General features: G+C 41.7%; 1 protein-coding gene across 4 annotated transcripts in view; it reads right to left on the bottom strand.

Annotated features, from left to right (window-relative positions):
• The window catches only part of kcnq1.2 (potassium voltage-gated channel, KQT-like subfamily, member 1.2), a 185,288-nt gene that overhangs the window by 50,084 nt on the left and 113,569 nt on the right, over window positions 1-21,635 (bottom strand). For all 4 annotated transcript variants that reach the window (XM_067590335.1, XM_067590338.1, XM_067590337.1 and 1 more), the window contains 4 exons: window positions 16,513-16,588; window positions 15,427-15,521; window positions 13,914-13,954; window positions 12,241-12,302 (listed from right to left, as the gene is read on the bottom strand). In XM_067590335.1, the coding sequence (XP_067446436.1) occupies window positions 12,241-12,302; window positions 13,914-13,954; window positions 15,427-15,521; window positions 16,513-16,588 (274 nt within the window). The remainder of the gene's footprint in view (window positions 1-12,240; window positions 12,303-13,913; window positions 13,955-15,426; window positions 15,522-16,512; window positions 16,589-21,635) is intronic.

Below are 21,635 nucleotides of genomic sequence, written 5' to 3'. Positions count from 1 at the left end.
ATTATTAATGTTAATGCAGCCTTATCACCAAAAACATAAACCAGAACCCAATTACCACTGACTAACACCTAAGTCGCGTGAGAGCTAAGAAGAGATTGTTTCGATATTTTGGCCATCTGCCATAGCACGCTGTCATACCAATGACAGCACAGTCTGAACGGCTGGTGTGACAGACAACAGACACCGGGGTGCCTGGAGAGCCCAGGGAGGGCCTACCAGTGTGCACGCACACACACGGCACCTGCATTCCCACAGTAGTCCGAGTCAACAGTCACAGCCCATCCCCCCCTCCTCGACACTATCAAGAGAGGGAGGGACGGCGTGTAGGGGGGGAAAGAAACCCTTGGAGAAGCAGAGAGAAGGGAGTGATTTAAGCTCTTCTCCCCTGGATGAGGGCAGCTGGGATGGCCTGGAGTGGAGGTGGGAGTAGAGCAGGAGTTGGAGGAGTGAGTGATGGAGGGAAAGAGGGGTCAGGGGAAAAGGGAGTACAGCAATCCAGCTGAGGCAGCAGATCTTCGCTGAGGCCCAGTGCCAATGTCAAGGTGCTGAGTGAGCCAAGCAGGGGAGCTCCATACACACACACACACACACACACACACACGGGCTGACTCTTGATTTGAAGTCAAAAATAGCCACATGCACATACACACTTCTCCCTTGCCTTCCTGCAAAATTCAATGCAACCCACAGAAACGCAAACACACACACACACACACACACACACACACACACACACACACACAATTCCTCTGCTCTCAAGTGCCTTCTTGCCCTCCTCCAATCCAGAGGAAACTCTTGTCGCTTCCCTCTTCACATCTCTCTCCAGCCGTGCACAACCTCTTGTCAGCTGAGACAAACCGACAAGACAAGACACACAGTTGCAGAGACGGAGAGAATGGCCTCCATTGTGTTCTAATGACCAGGCCTGCTGAGATGACCTTTGACCCCCAGACACAGGCTGTTTGGCCAGCGGTGGACTGGTGAGAATGACCTCTTGGCTGACACTGACCTTTCCATGTTCACTTCTCACCACAAGCTGCCCCTGTGCACACTTGATGTGTGTATGTGTGTTTTTGTCTGCATGTGTGCGTGCAGGCCTGCTGAGATTCATCGGCGTGTGAGCTTTGAATTTGCATGTCGATGCTACAGCAAAAAGTGATTCAGCTTGACTTGCATAAGAGGTGCATTAAAAAGTTTAAATAATGCAGAATATGTCGAAACAGTACTTTTGATATATGTGTGTGATTTTTAGAGCAACTCCTATGCAAAATTAGTGAGTTAATGTGACTATTCGATCACACTTCCTCCGTCCAGCATCTGTGAGAACATAAGACGCAGCAGTGAGTCTTATCTATCCCTTATCACTCTGACTTTGGTCCAGGCTCTCCAGTCCTTTTTGGTCTTTTCTAACGACTCCTCCTTGTGTGTGAATGAAGAGACATATCTCAGTCAGCTTGCCCTTCTCTCTCTCTGTGTGCTTGTCTCTGTCTGAGGTTCACTGCAGCCCTTTATCTGCTCCGCTTATCAGGCCGACTTCAGCTCAGACACTCCTGGCCTCCCTCTTTCTCGGCAGTATGTCATGGAGGAGACGTACAGTATCGAGATCTCTAGACTAATGTCTGTCTCTCGCTCTGTCTCTATCTGCTTGTCTGTCTCTATCTTTGTGTCTGTCTCTGTTCCTGAGAACCGCTGGAATGAGAGTGAACTGATGTATTATGCTATCTACTGTGTGTACGCTGATCTGATTATATGTCACCTTGTTAGAATGTGTTTGTAAACATTTCCATTTTGTTGCCTGTCACAACAAATGTGTTTAGTGTGTTCCCCATAAAACGCTTTTTATTTATTTAAAATTGTGAATTGTTTACATCCATGTTGGCTAGGTTGCAGTCTTCTTCTTCTTCTTCTGTCTTTGTTGGCACATTGCTATGCTCCTTTGCATGTTAGCGCCAAGACCTCTTAATCATTGGAGTAGCATAAAACCAGCAACAGGGATCGTGTTTTGCATCTCCCACATACTCATGTGTGCATGTTCGTCCTTGTGTGAGCACAAGATACAAACAATCCTCTCGTAAAATCCGTTGCTTCATAGCGCCGCTGATGTTGTTGCTTTTGTTCCCACTGGACCCATAGTGAAAGATTTCTGGAATGAAGGTCCTTAGCAAGCAAATGGGCAGGGTGTCATAGAGAAAACTGACTCAAGCACAACAAAGGGGCTTATCTGTCTCCCTCTGAACTAATCTGTCACTCTCGGTTTTGGAGCACAACGCTTTCAAGGCAAGCAATATCCCTTTTGAACCACAGCAGACAATAGAAATTATGCTCCTTATTACAAGAGCTTCTTGTACTTTTTGCCAATGAGATTACTACCTCCCCTGACAGCACTATCGGGAGCCTCTGGAAGAGCTCTCTACATTGCATCAGCATCTTATCAATGAACTAGGATTACAAAACAAAGTTTTCTATTTTCGTTGACAGTGACACTATGTGAAATTTCCATTATTAGCCACAAAATACCAGCAAAGGCATATAATACAATAAAAGTCTCAGGTAAAACTCTACTCTATCTACAACACACGAGACAGGATAAGCTATATTGCGCCTGCAGCCGTACCATTGGATGATAGCTATAAAACAGACGCATGCAGGGTGGGGGACCATTTTTGATGGTCACCATTCAAAGTGCTGAAAAATATGTAGCTCCAATCCATGGCCCCATTCACTGATTCAGCCTCAAATAACAGCTTCCTGATTTTATCCATTGTACAGAATGAGGCTAGGCAAGGCCTGTATCCTGTGTGGACTACAAAGTTAATTGCACACAATTCAAAGGTGTGTCACTTTAATTGTTCTACAGGGAAACACATGGCCCAGAGGTATAGAAAAACACCCACTATTATACTCCCATAAAATCATTAGTCATTTACCAAGAAAAAAAAAACTCACGATGGAATACTGACAAGCTTGTTAAGTGTTTTGCAAAAAGCTGACGCCATTAAAGCAAATGGGAGATGACAGAAGACTTGGCGTAGAGTGGTTGGAGCAAGTCAGGCAAACACATAGGTGTGCACATACACGTAGCGTGTTTTACTATAGGCACTAGGAACTCTACTGTTGCCTTAGGGATGTGTCTGGGCACAGCGTACCATAGGCCAATGTCTGAACCACAAGTGGCCAAGTCAACTCTTTACACAGCCATAAACACGCCTGCATTAGTAACAGCTAGTTAAAATCATTCCATGAATTGAGAGGATAAGCCTGGCAAAACACCCTGATACAATAATAAAATTAACCTTATTTTATATTTGATCTGTTCCAGCGATCTATAAGTGTTTCCATTTGCTTGTATTTGTTTTTGATTTTTAATTTGTGGCCTTGTGTGTGAATTATTTTTTAACTTTGTTTTTAAAAAGATCTGTAAAAGTTATGAAATCATGATTCAGACTCTTCTCATTTGTGGTTCTGCAATGTTTGTGGTTCCATACGGTCTGCTGCATTCAATGCACTTGTCTACTTCCAAATTTAAAATGATAAAAAACTTTCTCATTGCACTTGTACCTGGTCAGCTACTTAAGAATTTGTACCACGACTCTTTCTAAGTCTCTGTCCTCTAATGCTTGATTGTCTTGCCTCACTTGAAAGTCACTTTGGATAAAAGCTTCTGCAAAATGACAAAATGAAAAATGTTATTATTATTATTATTATTATTATTATTATTATTATTATTATTATTATTATTATCATGGTTGTCATTGCAGATTTGCAACACTGGTGCAATATGATAACTGGGATTTGGAGCTGATACCCAAATTATACATTTCAATATTTTATTTTGAGGAATATAATTATAATTAATTCTACAAACAGCTTTTTATCATTAAAAAAGCCAAAGTGCATCAGTGTTTAATATTGTCTTAATACAAGCAATCAAATAAGAACTTTCCCTAAATAAAAGACAATCTGAACTTAGCAGTTCCAATGTCAATCAGGAAATATTTGATCAGAAAATACATAAACAAGTTTAAGAATCTGACTAAGCATTTCTAGAGATGCATTTTTATCAGTATAAGTACAAGTATTAACACTAGGCATCTCTGAGTAATCAGCACCCACCACCTGAAAAATAGATGTGCCAGAAGCAGGGTCTGGCATGATGGGAAACTAGCCCATGTACAGGAGAAACTACAGGTTTAACAAGAATGCATCAGACTATGTTCATCTAAATCCATGTTTCACTTACAACAGCTTTTATTTACAGATTTATTGTGTTTAATAACTGCATGTTGGTTTAACAGCAGAGATACACATCTTCATAAAACACACATACAGGCATCCATACAGTATTTTATATCTGTACATATTTCCCATTACATGTTCCCCAGGTACCAGCTTGACTTAACAGTCATGACATTTACACTCCTGGTCTCTGGAGTAATTTACACAGCTTGGCATTATTCACAACTGGTTTACTGTTCCATACAGTAGACTGATTTAATAGCACTCAAAAGTACGGTGGCACCAGGGCTACTTAGCACTGTGTATTAGCAAGCCTACAGGTCCCAATAAAACACAGACCCCTGTTTCATGAACTGTATATTGACCTCTTCATAACCTTCTTAAATAAACTCACACCTCCATGCTGATAATGAACTGGTCCATGCTGAGTATATTAGTGGTCAAGTCCAACTGAAAGTAGTGGAGGCATTTGGCCAAGACAATAAAATATATGTGCAAAAAATATATCCCAGGGCCCTGCAAAGCTTGGGCAATTAAAGTGGAAATGTAGCATGGGTATTTACAGCCAAGGAGAAAGCCCACAGTGGGTGCTAGAGAGATGCAGAGAGAGACTATGAGAGGGAGCTGATGAGAGACAGTGGCAGTGTACAACATGATTTAGATGCTGAGTGAGACTGCAGACCTATAATCCTGAACTCACAGAACCAGACAGAGAGAGAGGAAAGGAGAAAGACAGGCTCGTAGAATGAGAGACCAAGAGCCACAGAAAGAAAGAGAGAGTCTGTGACAGCAGGCGAAAAGCAGGGAGTGAGAGTGAACGAGTGATAGAGAGACACAAAAGCAGAGAGAGATAGAAAGGGAGAGAGAGACTGTGAGATGGAGAGCAAGCAGCCAGACATGCAGGCAGACTGTCCGTCTCTGGTTTGTGGGAATGTGGTAAAGACACAGTAGTAGGCAGGGTCCCGGCTCTGAAATTAGAGAGTGGCGCTAAGAGAAGGGAGCCAGAGCCAAAGGCCGTCTGGGAGCTGCCAGGGGCTGCATCCCCAGCGCACTGCCGAAACATGATTTACTGCTGGGCTGCACTACAAACAGCACACCGCTCCTGGTGCGCTATCTAACTCACAGCAGCACACCACTCGTTGCATGCTATCGAGTTCACAACACTATGAAGATACCACATCAACAGTGGGAAGTGTCGACGTGAGAAAGACCAGTTCTGCTTGGCACAGTGGGGTTGTGCAGTGAGTCAAAAGACTGCTGCTGGATCAGAAGTAGGGCTATGTTCAGACCCAAAATAGCAAAAAATACTGTGTTAGAAAACCACAAGGGGTTGCGTTGGTGTGGGTGTGTTGCTATAGGTACCAGTGAGAAGATGAAATGCGTTATTGGATGTTTGGAGGTTTATCTGACCACAAAACACTGCATAGCAGTTTATAGTCCAATGAGAAATTCTAAACTCTGAAAAGTTATCAAAGCAAACTCATTTAATCCTCAGTTACAATGATGATGAGGTAAACAGAAGAATTATGCTGTTCATGTTAGAGGGTATTCTACCTGAAAATTATTCTTGCACATTTTTAATTGGCCAACACAGTGTAATGCTGGGTGACTTTGCATTGCTTTGTAACAATAGTTAAGTTCAACTGTTTTGCCCAGCAACCACGTGGTTTCTTGCAGGACTCCTCTGCATCTGAGCCACTTCAAATGAATGCACATGCTGCATTTATGACGCAGTGCTTATGTCAGTCTGAACACGGCCTTATGCATTCTCCCTGTTGAAATGTCTAGGGGCCCATCAGCCCCAAAAGGGTGCTATTCTGTAGAGGACCATGACCTCTGTCCTCCCTGTGGGAGGGGAATAGTAACAAGAAAACCTCCGTTTAAGGATGGAAAGACATTTTTTTTCATTATTGCCATCTTGCCTGACATAATGCTGCACCAGCATATTTGCACAGATTTACATCTTTTATTGCCAGACTTGTACAATCAGTGGCAGTGCAAAGAAGCCTAGACAGGATTCAGAGAACCAAGATTTAATCAGCAAGGAAAAACAAGAGGAAGTGTTAGGTTGTTCTGGGCTGCAGCTATCGCAGGCCAAGTCCAGACATGCAAGGAGATTCTGTATGTGTTAGTCTGCAGTACGGGCAACAAGAGTATGGCCACTGCACTGAAGCTGTGTTTTTCAGTATTTGTGTGTGTGTGTGTGTGTGTGTGTGTGCATGCGCTTCCTTTGCCAAGTTTCCTCTCTTTGTTTAGACCAGCCCGGTTAGTCCGGCTCCCCGCTGAGCACGCTGCGGCCAAATACACACATATATCAAAACATAGCCCAACAACAGACAGGGCGCTCACAGGGCAGAGAGGTGCTGGGAATAGGAGCAAAGGCGAGGTTAGAGAAAGACAGAGTGGTGTCCACGCAGAAAGACAAACAGAGAGAAGAAACGAGGCGCTAGAGAGACAAGCAATTGATGCATAAGGAGAGCTGGGATGGCAGCAGACTGGCAAGTGACCATAAAACTTTCTAGCAGGAGGGCAGGAAAGGAGAGACAATGGGTCACTTTGACCATCCCTGTAATTACAGAAGGAAAGAAAGTTAAGGAATGCAGAAAGGTAGAGGAATCAATCCATAGTGACACCAGTGACCCAGGGAAAGGGAAGGAGGAGGGAAATGTACAGGTGTAACCCTCACTGTGACTGTCCTGGGTACAACTTTTAAGGTAATTTTAATGTTTTATCATCTGCCCTGTGATGTACAATACATCTGTCTTATAACTGTGAGGCTGCAGTATGAAAGAGCGTTTAATCATCCCCTGAGACTCTTTGTACCCGAATAAAACAATAATGAAATGAACTGAAATGATCTCAATATCCAAATACGATGACAAATTAATGCTTAAGCACAAAAACAAATCTTTTTCCATAACAACAGTTAATAATAGGCCTCCTAATGTTATTCTTTGCCTCTTTCATTCCTGTTTTATGCAGCAATCACAAACCAGCGTGTTTAGTAGACTTGACCATGCTGCGTAAGATACCAAGCTCCAAAATTGAAGTTTGCAGAAGGTTTATTTTTTATTAAGGTCCCAAAAAAGATTAAAGATGCCTCCTGTAGCTTTACATCTTCTGAATCCTTCCAGTGAACTTAACTAGACTGAAAAACAACCCTTCTCGCTAAAATTCAATTGAGCATGACCTAAGAACAGCGGGAACATCGCTGAACTCGAAAGCATCTTCTATGTCTGAAGAATTTCAAAATCTCTTTAAAACTTTTATATTTATGTATGTGGTCTATAACATGCTGTTCGGATTATTACAGTATTACTTGGTTTCAGTTAAAAATAAATATTTCCTCTAGTCTTTTATTCCTTCGCGTTAATGCTGTTGTGATCATAAAATTAAAGATTTTTGTAGAGAAAAGAACATCAACTATAGCCACAGAGAACACTGCAGCCACTAAAAAGGAATTACAGTAATAGCTCTTATTCATGTGGGCTTAACTTGTTGCGGTCGCAAACATCAAAAATTGAGGCAAACATGACTGAATATGATACATTTATTGATGCACACATTGCAAATCATTAATATATTTAAGCCTTGAAAAATGCTTTTAACTCCTTTGCTCTCCCCTCCAGACATCCAGTCTCAGATCCATCCTGCACTGGCTAAAGAGATCATGAATCTGTTTCCGTTCGCTGCCACACTGCTGAGTTGAGCTGAGTCGAAACACCCCTGGAAGGACAACAGGGCACGTGTGTATGATTGCATTTGTATATTCATATGTGCTCGGAGGTCCACTTGTATTTTTGTGTATGGTCGAATGTATAAATATGTATATATGTGAGTGTGTGTGTTTACCGGGCCCTCATCTCCGAGGCCCAGCGCTGGGTCTACATCAGACCAGTCTAAACATACACACACATGCACACACACTTCTGCCCCCCTAAAAGCCATGCTTTTAGAGACGAGGGGCCCTAAATGCCTTACAGATGGACTCCTAACAAACACAACACTCTGTCTCGGCCCTCAAGTATTCCCAGTATTTGGCCTTGCTGTAATTTACAGCATACTTACCTAATTGAGATGCTATTAAGGTCAGGGTATGCATTCTTCTGCATACGCCTAGTGCTAATAGATATGATATAACCGTGACATACACGGCACAGTATATTTGCCTAATATAGCAGAGTGAGGTTAACCACAGAGCGAGTGTGATATATGGTCCATGTAGTGTACTTAGAGCAACACAAATAATAATGTGTTTGGCAGAGACATGTCTGTGCAGGTCTGGGGGCACATTAGAGAGTGTTTTACCTCTCTAGACACTGTTGATGGTTTTAGACTCACTGAAGATGAGTATGAAATAAAAGTGAATACTACTTTGATGACTGAATTATGGACACATCTCGAATGTGCGATATTTGCACCCTTGTTGCTGATCTAAATTTGTTTTTCCCTAAACCTTTTTTCTTCATGCAGTTAACTGAGCTCATATCTCACAACACATTTATTTTAAAAAATATGCCTTCACCTCAATGTAAGTCTATAGTTAATAAAGGATAATGCAACAACCAGGCAACAAATCCGAAACTGTGAAAACTGCAGTTTTCACATGGACTTAAATTCAAGTGAATTAGTAAAAAAAAAGAGAGACAGAGTGAGAAAACCACCAAAATGTGTAGTTAAAGTTAAATCAGATTTTGATACTTTATAAATTTTACGAGATTTAAAAAAAAAACTATTTAATATTTCAACATTTGAATTACTCATTTATGATTTTGAAAAACTGTTTATTTAATGCCAAAAAACATTAAAAAACAACAACTTTTTACCTCGGAATAATATCTTTTCAACCGTGTGAAAAACTTTCAACATTTTACACGCCAAATTTCTCTTCTTACATAATTAAAGGCTGCCTTCAGCTCTACACACTAATTTCAGTTTTGCTTTGTTGGGTTGCTCTGGTCTGCACAACACTTCACAATACTGTTAAATCTCTGAAAAAAAAAATAGGATCAGACTAAAAAAGCATAAGCTTGTTTTTCAGACAGACGTTTACAGGCAAAGTGAAAGCATATTGTTGTAACGTCCCTGCCTTTCTTGTCTATTGCTATAAGAAAAAAATCCTGTTCCTATAAAAGTGGGAGAGATTTACCACAAGCAGTAGGGTGTCTTCATCCTAAAGCATGCTGGAAGCTCTTTTCTGAAAAGGCCACGCTGAAGCCCAGAGACACTGGCCACTGTTTGAGCTTGTCGTTTGGGTATTTTTCATCGAGTGTGTCTGACAGAAAGATAACACACTGTCACGGAGTGCCATCCATCTTCGTTTCCAGGTCGCTCCTGGAGAATTCAATCTTGAGAGTGTGGGGTTAGACACGTTGGTGATTAATCAACTCTATGCTCATGTGTGTGTGAGTGTATGTGTGTGTAGACCTATGTGTGTCTTTGTCTTTGTGTGATAAATCACTGTCTAACCCTGTACAGGACACACAATGCCTGAGCCCCCTTCAGCCTAAAAGATAAATTCATCTACAAGTGATGTGCTGACAATAGTTAGACAAGAAAATGATTCTATCTTACTTACTCAGCTGCAGCATGAAGTGCAGTCAGAGTGGACGATGTCTGGTGTTTTACAGGGGCAAGGGGAGTAGAAAGTGGGAATTTGTCAAAAAAAAAAAAAAAAAAAATGTAGCTGGAGGCGGACCAAGAGTGAGTATTGAGAAAGGCATGGGAACACACTCTTGTGCACACACAAACCCACACACACAAACATTAGGGCACAGGGTTGATGAATAATTCCTTGGGGCTGTTGAGAAAGATCCTATTCAGAAGTGATTCAACTGTGACACCAGGGTTTTGCTTTGTGTGTGATTAGGTTTACTATTATGAGCAACAGGCGAGAGGTGACGCAACCCGGGAATTACACAACGTTATGAAATACATGCAGTGATGCGAGACAAACAAAAGTGACAGCGCTGGAGATTCAGACAACTTGCAATGACCGATGAACTCAAGCACCCTATTCATCACAATACCACAATACCAAACCTTTTATCTCATCATACATATACCGTAAACTGCAAACGCTGTTGCATAATTTCAGTTAGCTTGAGCGCAATGTTTGGATGCAACTCACTTTCCATGTTGTATTACAACCAAGATTATTCTATTCACTCGTGGGGATCCGACCCTGACTGTAAATCACTTATTAAGCTGTGATATTTAACTTATCTAGAGTGGACAGTAATATCTGTGAGGTGCTATTGGAGTTTAACGGTGCACAGTCATTTGGAGGAGGACCAGGGAATGTACCAAGTAACAAGGGTCGACGGGTTCATCCACCTGCTGCCTGAGGGAAAAGGGAAGCCCCCTTTTCCATTTAACAGGTGTGTTGGCCCGTCAGAACCATCAAAACAAAAGGTTCACACGACTAGAAAGAAGAGAGGGGAAGGGGGCGGGTGCGGAGGCGAGGAAAAATAGTAATTATGAAGGATGGGCCGCTCTGGCTATCACAAGCCTCTGCTGCTGTTCTTGTGCTTCACTCTGAGAAGATGCTTGTTGCAGCAATGCATGCAAACGCAGCTCTCGTTGGGGGAACGGTGATTGGTTCCACATTGTTTAGGAGGGATAGCAGCCTGCATCAGCATGTTTCTGCTGATTTGACAATTATCCACCTCTCAGTTTCATTTTGCCTTTATGTCAAAGCAGAGCGAGGAGAGAGGGAAAGAGAAAGAAGGAAAAGAGAGGGAAAGAAAGAAACAGAGAGGGAGAGAAGCTGTAGGTAGGGGAGGCACTTCTGAATGCAGGTTTATGTTTCCAATCAGGAGATTGTGATCGCAACATGTAGCCCAAAGCAAATGAGCCGTAACTCAATCACTGAGGGAGGTCTTCAGGCTCGGAGCGTACATTGGTTCAAGATCATTACTCCTCTCTCTGTAACAAAGGGGTTTGAGAACAGTAACTGCCTGCAAACATTAGAGAACATCAGTGTTGATGAGCGTGCAGAGATGGGAAGGTGAATGTTAAGGCAAAGTGGGGGAAATCCTGAGCTGGCTGACTTAGAATAGAAAAGAAGTGGCTACAGAATGCATTGTTCTATTGTATAGGAGCTGTTTTCATTCACTGTAAGATGTGAGAACGACTTGACTATATGTTTAGTATTCAATTTTTAACACCAGTTTCATGAAAATACATGCTGGAGTGCACAAACACATTTTCAAACCTTTCCAAATCCGCAAACATAATTTCACTTTCCAGTGATGCCACCAGTCAGAGAAACAGACAACAGATGTAGCCACATACCAAAACTAACAAACACATTTCATACCCTATGATTTGTGCATGGAAAGACATACAGACAGACAAGCAGGCAGACACATACACACTCTAGTTCAACTGGTACAACCATCCACGCACGGGAAATGGCATTGGAGTAGGTATCGTGCTGGCATCACGTTGCGGCTGTTCCTCTATGAGAGAAGATACGCCTAGTTACACCCTTGGGCTTCATAACACAGCTGTTGCCTATTGGCTATGCCCGCTACATAAAGGTTTTTCTCTTTAGCACCCCCTAATGCATCCGCTACTCTAATATTTTCATTTGGAAACATAAACATCCAAGAATTGTCACCAACTAACCTACATGGAATACTCATGGAAAATGATTAAAGTTACACAGCCCAAAAATAGAAGTTTAAAAAAAAAGAAAACAAAACGAACAGAAATGTAAGCACAGCATAAATGCAGCACCACTGAACAGATAACACTGTCACAGATTGACCAAACCCGGAAACAACACGGTCGAATCTAAAATTCAATAAACTTTAAGTCATAAAAAAAAAAAAACATCCCACCACATGCATTAGTAACACTCAGTCACGTACACATAAAAACACTGTGATACCTTCATACATAGACCTCTGCTTATGAACACCATGGATAATCTAATCAGTTTATCTCTCTTACTTGTACAGACAAAACACACACACTAAGCGCCAGGAGTGTGCCTACCTTATCTTCTAGCCTGATCAGTCGCGCCCCAATAGTTGGGTATTCTTTATCTTCCCCTTTTCCTGGAAAATGAAAAAATGTTACCAAAAAAATCAAACATTTATACACACATACATACATACAAGCAATCGGTTGCTGATATAAATACATTTGCCTTGATGATATACTGTAAATTTACTATCCAATTTCTTGGTGATAATCGCACAGACACAAAAACAGATGCAGAAAAGTGCATTTGGTCACACCTAAATCAATTAATGTACGCTCACGCACACATTACCAACATAACATTCTCATTTATGACCCCTGAAGGCTCATCATTCTTGGTGAAACCGTCTATTCATTCATTTTCTGCTGCTTTTCTGGGCAGGGGTCAGTGAGGCAGTTTACGGTCCCTAGTGTATTGTATACAGTAGAAGAAGAAGAGTTATGTAAGCCTAAAAACAAGAGTAAATTCCTGAGATGTAAAGTTGGGTAAGGTTTATGTAGGTTTATCCTCCGCTATATCCCCGACTTTGCATAAGCAACATAGGATTTTCTGAGTATTTCCTTTTGGAAGTAAAGCCTCTACAATGGTTATTTCACAGATGTGATACCAATTGCAAGTATAACCATTTATACTGTTTGTGTACAGTATATGTGTGTATGAATGATGTGTGTGGGCTCCGTGTAGGCCCTAGAGAGTATGCAAAGTTGGAGAGCACAGGGCTGCTGAGCTGTTTTCTTAATACAATCGTTCGTCCAACTGGCCGAATGGTTAACCATGTTAGTGGCCAGGGTCAGCCAAGAGATGTTTACAAAGCACCTGGGAATTGGACCAAAGGAAGGAGAGAGGGAGGAAAGGAAGGAAGGTGGGTAGTGGTGTGGGGGGGCGCTGGCAATACAAACTAGTGTCCAGATTGTTTGGACTAATATGTAAACAAACTGCAGTTGACTTTATACTAGCATCATTAATAACAATAAAAAAAGTGAATTAAATCTATTAAAATAATCAAAGAACTATTTCACTTGCAGTAGCAGTAGTTAATTGTAACATTTTCTTTCACTTTATAGATTCAGGCTGACAGTGGGTTCATATTAGCTGATTTCTTGTTGGGAATGGTGGTAATTTGTCTTATTTTGGTCTAAGCAAAAAGAAAACTGACCAGTAGACAGTGGCATATCCGTCCTGTGGTTGCTAGGAGCAGTTAACTTGCATTGATTGAAGAAATATATATAAATATAAGAGTTCTTATTTCCACAACTCAACTTACAACAACTTTTACAGCAGCATCGATGTTGATTTTATACACACAATGCAATCATGTATATTATTTAAATATGCTAAGTTCTGATTCTGTCAAAAACTAAATCAATTTGATGACAGTTAGCCAGTTAATTATCTGACATTAAACAATAATTTCCTAATTTTTACTTGCTTTAAATTCTGAACTGATGTACATACTCCATACTACACACATACACACCCACATGTGCATACATTTACACGCAAAAGTGCTTATACATGCAAACTCATCCACATCCAAAGAGAGACATATACACACAAATCAGGGATCTCTCGCTCATATTTAGTCTGGCACACTTTTTGTGTTTGTGCATTACAAACACAGAGATGAAGTGTGGAGTGATGGCTGTCTATCAGATCTAGATTGTTGGGCTTGTTGTGTATTTACCTGGGAGAAACATTCCTGGCTTTCCAAGTGTGCCGTCCAGCCTGGGGGGAAAAGAGGAAATTAGTTTATGCAAGGTAAAAGCACAGGCTAGATACGGAGGAGATTCAGTTGAGTAAACAGCACTTAAATTCAGCTCATAAACAAAACAGCAAAATAATGTAAGCCAATTTATAGCGCCAATAAAATTACACAAATGGCGTCAGCTTGAACAGTATTTATATACCATTGCTTTTTGGGAAAACCCCACATGTGAGTTTTAACAGGATGAATAAATGAATGCAATGTTCTTGCTGAGATGACAAGCTTTGAAAATAAGCAATGAGAGTTGCAAGAGACATGTGGACTGTTTGTTCTTTTCATCACCTCAAATTAGGAGTAAATTTGTATCACAGCAGTCACATGTCTTCAATTATCTTTCTTTTATTTGGTGACCCATTTAATGCAAAGTGGTCATTCCATTACTGTGGTGTTTTTGAAGAAGTCAGATGTGACTAGTATTGTGATGTCTTTCCTTTGATTTTCTCTTACATGTTCAGTTTGGTATTATTAGTCTTTTCCAGGATTACCCCTCCCCCCCAAAAAAGAGATTATTTACGAGAAACATTGCAGACTTTACCAGCATTGTGATTATAAAAGATTCTTAACTGCATAATTCTTTGTATTGAAGCTTTACGTCACTGTAGTTATAAATAACATTAAATAATCAATCAATCAACAGATTAGGCTTTCACTGCTGGTTTCACAGTGTCACATTGCATTGCCATGGTTCAGCTGAATTACTGCAAAAGGTGTTATGAGGTCCAGGTGACGCACTTACATAAGTTTGACCCACTTTATTACCTAACTGACCTCCTTCATGGCTTAGGCTGTGTGGTTTGAAGTAAGAAAACCACAAAAAAAAGCAGAGAAAAAAACTATATAGGAAGGTGGATGAGAGGTTTTACTTTACTGAGGACTGGACTTCATTACAGCTCAACAAGGCAAGACAAGGTGTAGCAAATCAGAAACCAGTGAGGCTCCAATCTGTCAGACAAACCGTAAAGGCAGCAACATACTGTACTGCGGGAGTACGATAAAGATCCAGCTGACAGAAACTGTTGAAGCTACAAAATTACTGGAAGCTCTGTAGAGAAATTTGTAATGGAGCCATCTCCATTCCTGATGTTTTCATGACCGTGGCAGTTAAAACTTGATTTAGATGAAAGCAGGACAAATCAGACTTTGGCCCCTTCTCATATGAAGAATCTCAGCAGGTGATTCAGCAATCGATTACTGTAATGGCAACACAATTCTTCATAGTACGGTGTGATGCGTCACAGCTGTGTGCCATACTCTGCCAATGGAAAAATGGCCAAATGAAGATCTAACTTCATCTATTTTGTCCTGAAAAGAGATAATATGCTTTATTTTCTGACACAACTACTTCTCCCTTCTCCTAATTAGAGGGTGGTATCAGAGTCAGAAAGAGAGGCAAAAAGAGCATGAAACAAAGTCAGAGAGACTGAGACAGCACCTTCTCTGCAGCTCCTTGATGCGCACCATCATGTTCAGGTGGCCCTGGGAATACTGCTCGATCACGTCCCGCACGTCATAAGGCTTCCGCGCTTGCTGTGGATCCATGCGTGCACAAACAACACAAACACACACACACACACACACACACACACAGGGACACAAAAGCCATTGTCAACCATGGCCGCTGTTGCCTGGTCCCCGAAAACATCCCCAACCCCCTTGGGTGCAAAGGGTTCATTGTTAACTCATTGTGTGTGTGTTTGTGTGTGTGCGTGCACTAACATGGTGCATGGTCATGTAGAAAGCAATCATGTTAAGGCCCTTTCACAGCTTTGTTTAGTGTGACGCTGATACAAGCAGCATCAGAAGGAACCCAGTGAACTCTTTAGGGTACCCTTGGTATACAGAGTATAGCCTCTGCAGCTGAGATCACTTAGGCCATAATTGAAAACATATAGAACACTTGGAAACGGTAAGAATATAGGAACCATTCTTCAATAACATGTAGCATGAAAATGATGGCCAAAGTATCTCAAACATGATTATGTTTTTTTAACTGAAGCATTTTGCAACACAAAACTTTTTCACTGCATTCTGCTGACTTCAGTGCTATGTGAGGCCATGTCCTGCTGTGTGTGTGTGTGTGTGTGAGAGTGTGTGTGTGTGTGTGTGTGTATTTTGCAAGTAATTGAGTGTGTTTGTGTGTGCAGTACAGTAAGTGAATTCCTACTGTAGCCCCAGAGACAGGTTAGTAGAGTTCCCATGATACTATGCTTGAACTGAAGTACGCACAAAGAAGACATGCAGGTGCAAGTTTCAGGCATTTCCACACAAACATGCACAGACATACATACACACACACACACACACACACACACACACATGCACAGCAGCACTGCAGCTGATATATGCTCTTGCCCCCCCCCCCCCCCCCCCCCCTCCTCTTCCTGTATAACTGCACACACAACACACACTTCTCTCACTCTCAATCTGTCTCTCTCTTTATCTCTGTATCTCCCACTTGCTTGCTCTCTTTTGCTCTGTTGTGTTTCTCTCTCCTCCTCTTGGATTTCCTTTTGCTTACCTGAAATTTCCTCCTAGCCACAAAGTACTGCATTCTGCGGAGGACTTTTACCGCTGATCTCTGGGCATGGGACAACCTGTGCCAAAAAGACAGAATGATTTAGTCCACAAAAAACTCTGATAGTTAAGCCTACAGATGTTTCCTTACTGTAAACTGTGAAGTGGCTTGTTTTGGACGAGCTAAGGTATAAAAAAACAAAAGCCTGCAAACTTGGCCCTTGTTGTATTCCAGGATAGATGGACAATGTGTACACCATGAAACAACATAACATGTGTGCCCCTTACAGGAGAGCACACACACAGCAACAGGTACGCATTTATGTACTCAAATGTGCACATCTAACTTCTAATGTATGTATCAACACAGATTAAATTTTGTGCAACAAGTGAAACAAGAAGAAAAACAGACTCAGTTTGCATTAAGAGGAGCCCTAAAAAACGCGTCCCCTCGGCTCAAAGCAGCACATCTGTGTCAACATGAAGGAAAACCCACTGGTACGGAGCTAAACACTGGAACAGAAACCACTGGATGCAAACAACACACACAAACTCATACTCACATACCATAGTGACTACATGGTATGCACTTGTGTTTGTTTTTTCACGGAGGCACTCTGCGTGCTACGGACTGGTGCTCATTAGGTTTATTTGTCAGAAAATGCAGAAACATGTCGTTGGATGTTCCATGTGTGACAGCTGTATGTTTGGATGATGTGTGCCGTGAGTGAAAATAGATCACGAGAAAACAGGGTCGGAAATTGTGTTGACTGAGTGGGTTTCATTGATCCGAGGGATTGAAAACACACAAACACCGGTGCAGACACAGATGGACACAGCCATGCACACAGTATAAGAAATCAAGTGTAATAAGTTAAGGAAGGTTTCTCCACCTTGTCTGGCCAGGGACCCTATTTTTAGGTCCCAAACTTCTCATGACCGCCAGCGGTTAGAGAGCTTTCAAATTGTCATGTGAGTTTGTATTTTTGGAGTTCCAAAGAGATCACATATTACTGATGCTATATTGAAGTATTCATTAAATATGTTTTACGTAACAATACGTGATTTTTGGCAATTCCCTCTGACCCAATCTATGATCCTAACCCTGACTTTGGAGCTGAAGTGTGTGCTAAAAATATTGAAACTCTCTCTCTCTCTCTCTCCCACTTCTTTTTCTTAAGGCTTTTCTAAACGAATTACTTCAACCTCTCTGCACTTTCTGATGAATCACTCTGAACCACGGTGGCTAGAAAGATAGCTTTCCAAGTGTGTGTGTGGTTAAGTTGAAAACTAGGCACAGTCTTAGTTTCATGGGTCAGAAGGTACATGACTCGGTGCGAGCGTTAAGAGAGGTTGCCCAACACATCCGTGTTAACCACTACCTTTATTACTGCCAGTTTCAGTGTAGTAAATGTTCAAAAACCATGGTTATTGATGGATTATTACAGATTTGGTCCATTCATGCAGTGAAATAATACAAACGCAGGAAGCAGTAGTATGCATTACCTCACAGTATTTATTCAATAAAAAAAAATAGTAAAAACAGTCGACTGGGTGACCAGGATTCTTATTTGCTCCCTATTATTGTGCCCTTTTCTCTGTCTTCTATTTCATGTACAGTATGTCTCAGAGACAGGTGACCTTTCAGCCATCTGTTGGTATCAGAAACATCAAAGTTAAGCCGGTAAGCCGCGGGATGGTGTGTGTGTGTGTGTGTGTGTGTGCAGTGTATCTGCTGTGAAGGTGGATTAACAGCAAACTGACGTCACCGGATTCTTGCCTGGAAAGATTCAGAGGAAGATGACAGAAATGAAAAGAGAATAGAAAACAATCCGCCACTTCTCACAATGTAAGCGCATGAAAAAATGCTAAACATAAAATGATGGTTGGGTCACATTCCCACCTCTACACACACACACTGTACTTGTCTGGAGCACTGAACGTGAAGGCATACACAAGTTTCAGTATACACCGGATGTTTGCGAGTGTGTTTGTGCTCTTTGCTGGTACTTTGAGCGTGACTGCAGCCTGAGATAAGTTATTCTCCACTTTAACGGCCTTCAAACAAAAAAATGAATGACTCCATTCTTGTGTCAAAGCCTTCGCTTTTGTATGTAGGAGGGTAATCCGTGCGTATGTGTGCTGTTTTGAACATTTCTCTCAAGCTATGTCCCAGTCAGACCAGACACACCCACACGAAAATCAACACACAGAAACGCACACACCACCCTCCCACTCCCCAAACAAGGGTCTTTGTGGAGTCAACAAGTCGCTCTGAGGTCTTAATTAGGCAGAGGGGCAACAAAAGGACTTAACAGACAATGCGTTGACATGGGACCATAAAACATGAACATCAAAGGCTGTCGGGCTGCTGTCTTTTTCCTGCCCTCCATGCTCAGCCTGCCCAAGCTATAGGAGGAAATGCACACAAACAATACCAAACATAAAAAGCATGAGGCCCTACTTTGGAAAAAAGGTTTACCCCCCACCTTCCACCCACCTCCTATCGTCGATGAGGAGAGGGATGTTGTTTTTTTTTTCTCCTCTTTTCTGTGTGACTCAGAGTTTCGAGTATAATTGGGAGAGAAAACACATGTAGGAAACAAAAAACATGTGCGGTTTTGATCGTTGTACAACTGTACCCCTTCTTGCCCTCCTCCCGTTTCCTGCATTTGACACAAATGCACACACATGTTCATTCGGTAAGTGTGATAAAAGAATAACATGCAGGGTTTTTGTCCAACACCGACCCCCCCCCCCCCCCCCCTGCACTCCATTAAACATTTGGCACACAGAAACTGGAGGAATGTAATTCCCACATTTCTTTGCTGATGCTGCCCATCAAACACTTGCCGGCTCTGACTCTGCTTCCTACTCATCTCTGTTCGCCTCCCCCCTTTTTTTTTTCTCTCCTTCATGTTTATGTTTCATCTGTGCAGAAGATTTGACACACAGTGTATGTTGCAGACTCCTCTTGAGTCAGCAAACCTCAGATCTCACCCACGACGACTTCAATATACTTTCCATTGTCCTGCGCTGTATGATTCATTCACAGCTGGGTAGGCTGGTTGTGTATTTTTTTTTCTTCTTCTACAGATTAAACCCCAACTCCTCGCTCTTCTAAACAGACCCACCATTCTTCATTAGGTCAACTGTAGAAGCCATTTATACGCTATAGTCGCTGGAGTCATGAACCGGCCTTGTCCATGTCTTGAAAAGCTGTGACAGATTTAGCCCCATGGGCTCCCCTGGACCCTTCTCTCTTAATAAGTTTTCTCTTTTTTCATTTTCAGATGGTCACTTTGGAGATCTCTGAGTTGTCAATGGCAACTCTCCCTCATCCCCCACCCCCTCAGCTCTTTCTTTGGCAGGGGACCGTCAAATATCCTGTGCTTCCATGGCGCGCTGCAATAACCTCTGAGTCAGTCAGGAGAAAGCAGCCTTAGACATCAATGTGCTACGGTCAGGGCCCAGCAAGACTGCTGGCCTGTGTGTGTGTGTCTGTGTGTGTGTCTGTGTGTGTGTGTGTGTGTGTGTGTGTGTGTGTGTGTGTGTGTAAGATAAGCTTTATGACTTGTGCTTTGGTCCATCAAAGAGATGTGCTCTTCTTCTGTTCTCCACAAAACAGACATCCCTTTATCATATCTTGAAAGGATAAGATGACCACAGTCATTCAGGAATGTTTGATCTAAAAGTGATGGCATGCCAGTGGGTGCCGTGGTATGAATTATAAGGGTGCACAGCTAAGGCACTATATCGTAACAGCCAAGTTTCCCCATCCAATGAGGGTTTTAAATGAACGGGCTTTGATGCTGTTCTAACTCAAGAAATGCTCCCATGTGGATTCTCCCTTGAGAGTTTCTCTTATGGGAAATTAAACTACCTCTGAAAAAGAAGGACTTTTCAGACTATGTCCACACTAACCTGGCTAAATCGGAAAAAACCTTTTATGTGTGAAAGTGATTTGCATCCTAACTGGGTATTCAGGTTGCTTTCTCCGTCCATACAGAAATACCTGAACAATAAGAAAGCTGCTAAATCTAGTTTTCTTCTTCCTCATCCTATTGGTAAGCAACAAAATTGGGCATCACAGCCACCGAATGTTCAGAAAAGGATACACACAGCCAAGTTACCTTATTGAGTCTCAACTAGTTAAACCTCTGTTCTGTCCTCTCCTGCTCTGTGATGATCTATACTGGGTTTAAATAAAGTCACACACACAATATAATGTTTTCCCATTTGCATATTTCTCCTGTTTCTATTGTCAATCAACAGAATGAACATAAAATAGCTATTTGTCTGCAGCGCAAAAATGGTACTTGTTAATTAGCCCAACAATAATTCCTGTGCTGCTGCACTGTGGCATTTTATTTCACTCTTCCCCTCTGTCATGCTTGTAGTCTGTGTTTCACTGCCTCACTCTCTGTTTTCTTCTGTTTATCTTTGTCTTCCCTGTGAGACTCTTTCTCTCAAAATGTTGTTGCAGTTTATTTGCATTTACTTTCCTAACTTGAACCTGAAAAACTTGACTGTAAGCTGTGTAGCAAGAAGCAGCTGGTTAAATATGGCTTCCTGGGGTGCTCATGTGACCCTAATGAAGATGGCGGCATAGCAATTTTGCACATAAAACTACACCAACAACAACAACTTCTACAAACCTGACCCACAACTCAGACCTGACTATGTCAAAACCTTTGTCAGTCAAGGATTGTGACATTTTTACTAAAGCACACAAGACACGCTGTGCAAGAAATGTGCTGTTAGTTGAGAACACCGAGGCTAACAACATGGTGAATGTAGCTGAGGTGCTAACTGAGTTAAAACTACTCCACATTGAGTTTTGATCAAACCTATATGGAATAGATAATCATCTGGGTGAAATGGCAAACCCTATTACAGCATTAGAGAACAATTTGGTTGATATCAACTGAGAGGTAACAGCCAATGAAAAACGTTTGAAAAACGCATTGAGGAAGCTGAGACCCGTATAGCTACAACAGAGGAAAAGCTAGACAGAGTCAGCATTAACCTCAGCTTACACATCTATAGCCATATATATCAGTATATATGGATCTTAGTGAGGACAAATTATATCAGAGGTATTTTTATTTATTTATCTACTTTAAA

This window comes from Thunnus thynnus, chromosome 5 (genome assembly GCF_963924715.1).
Source record: "Thunnus thynnus chromosome 5, fThuThy2.1, whole genome shotgun sequence".
NCBI classification, from domain to species: Eukaryota; Metazoa; Chordata; class Actinopteri; order Scombriformes; family Scombridae; genus Thunnus; species Thunnus thynnus.
The sequence above is the reverse complement of the archived record's forward strand: the minus strand, read 5'-3'. Positions and strand labels throughout refer to the sequence as shown.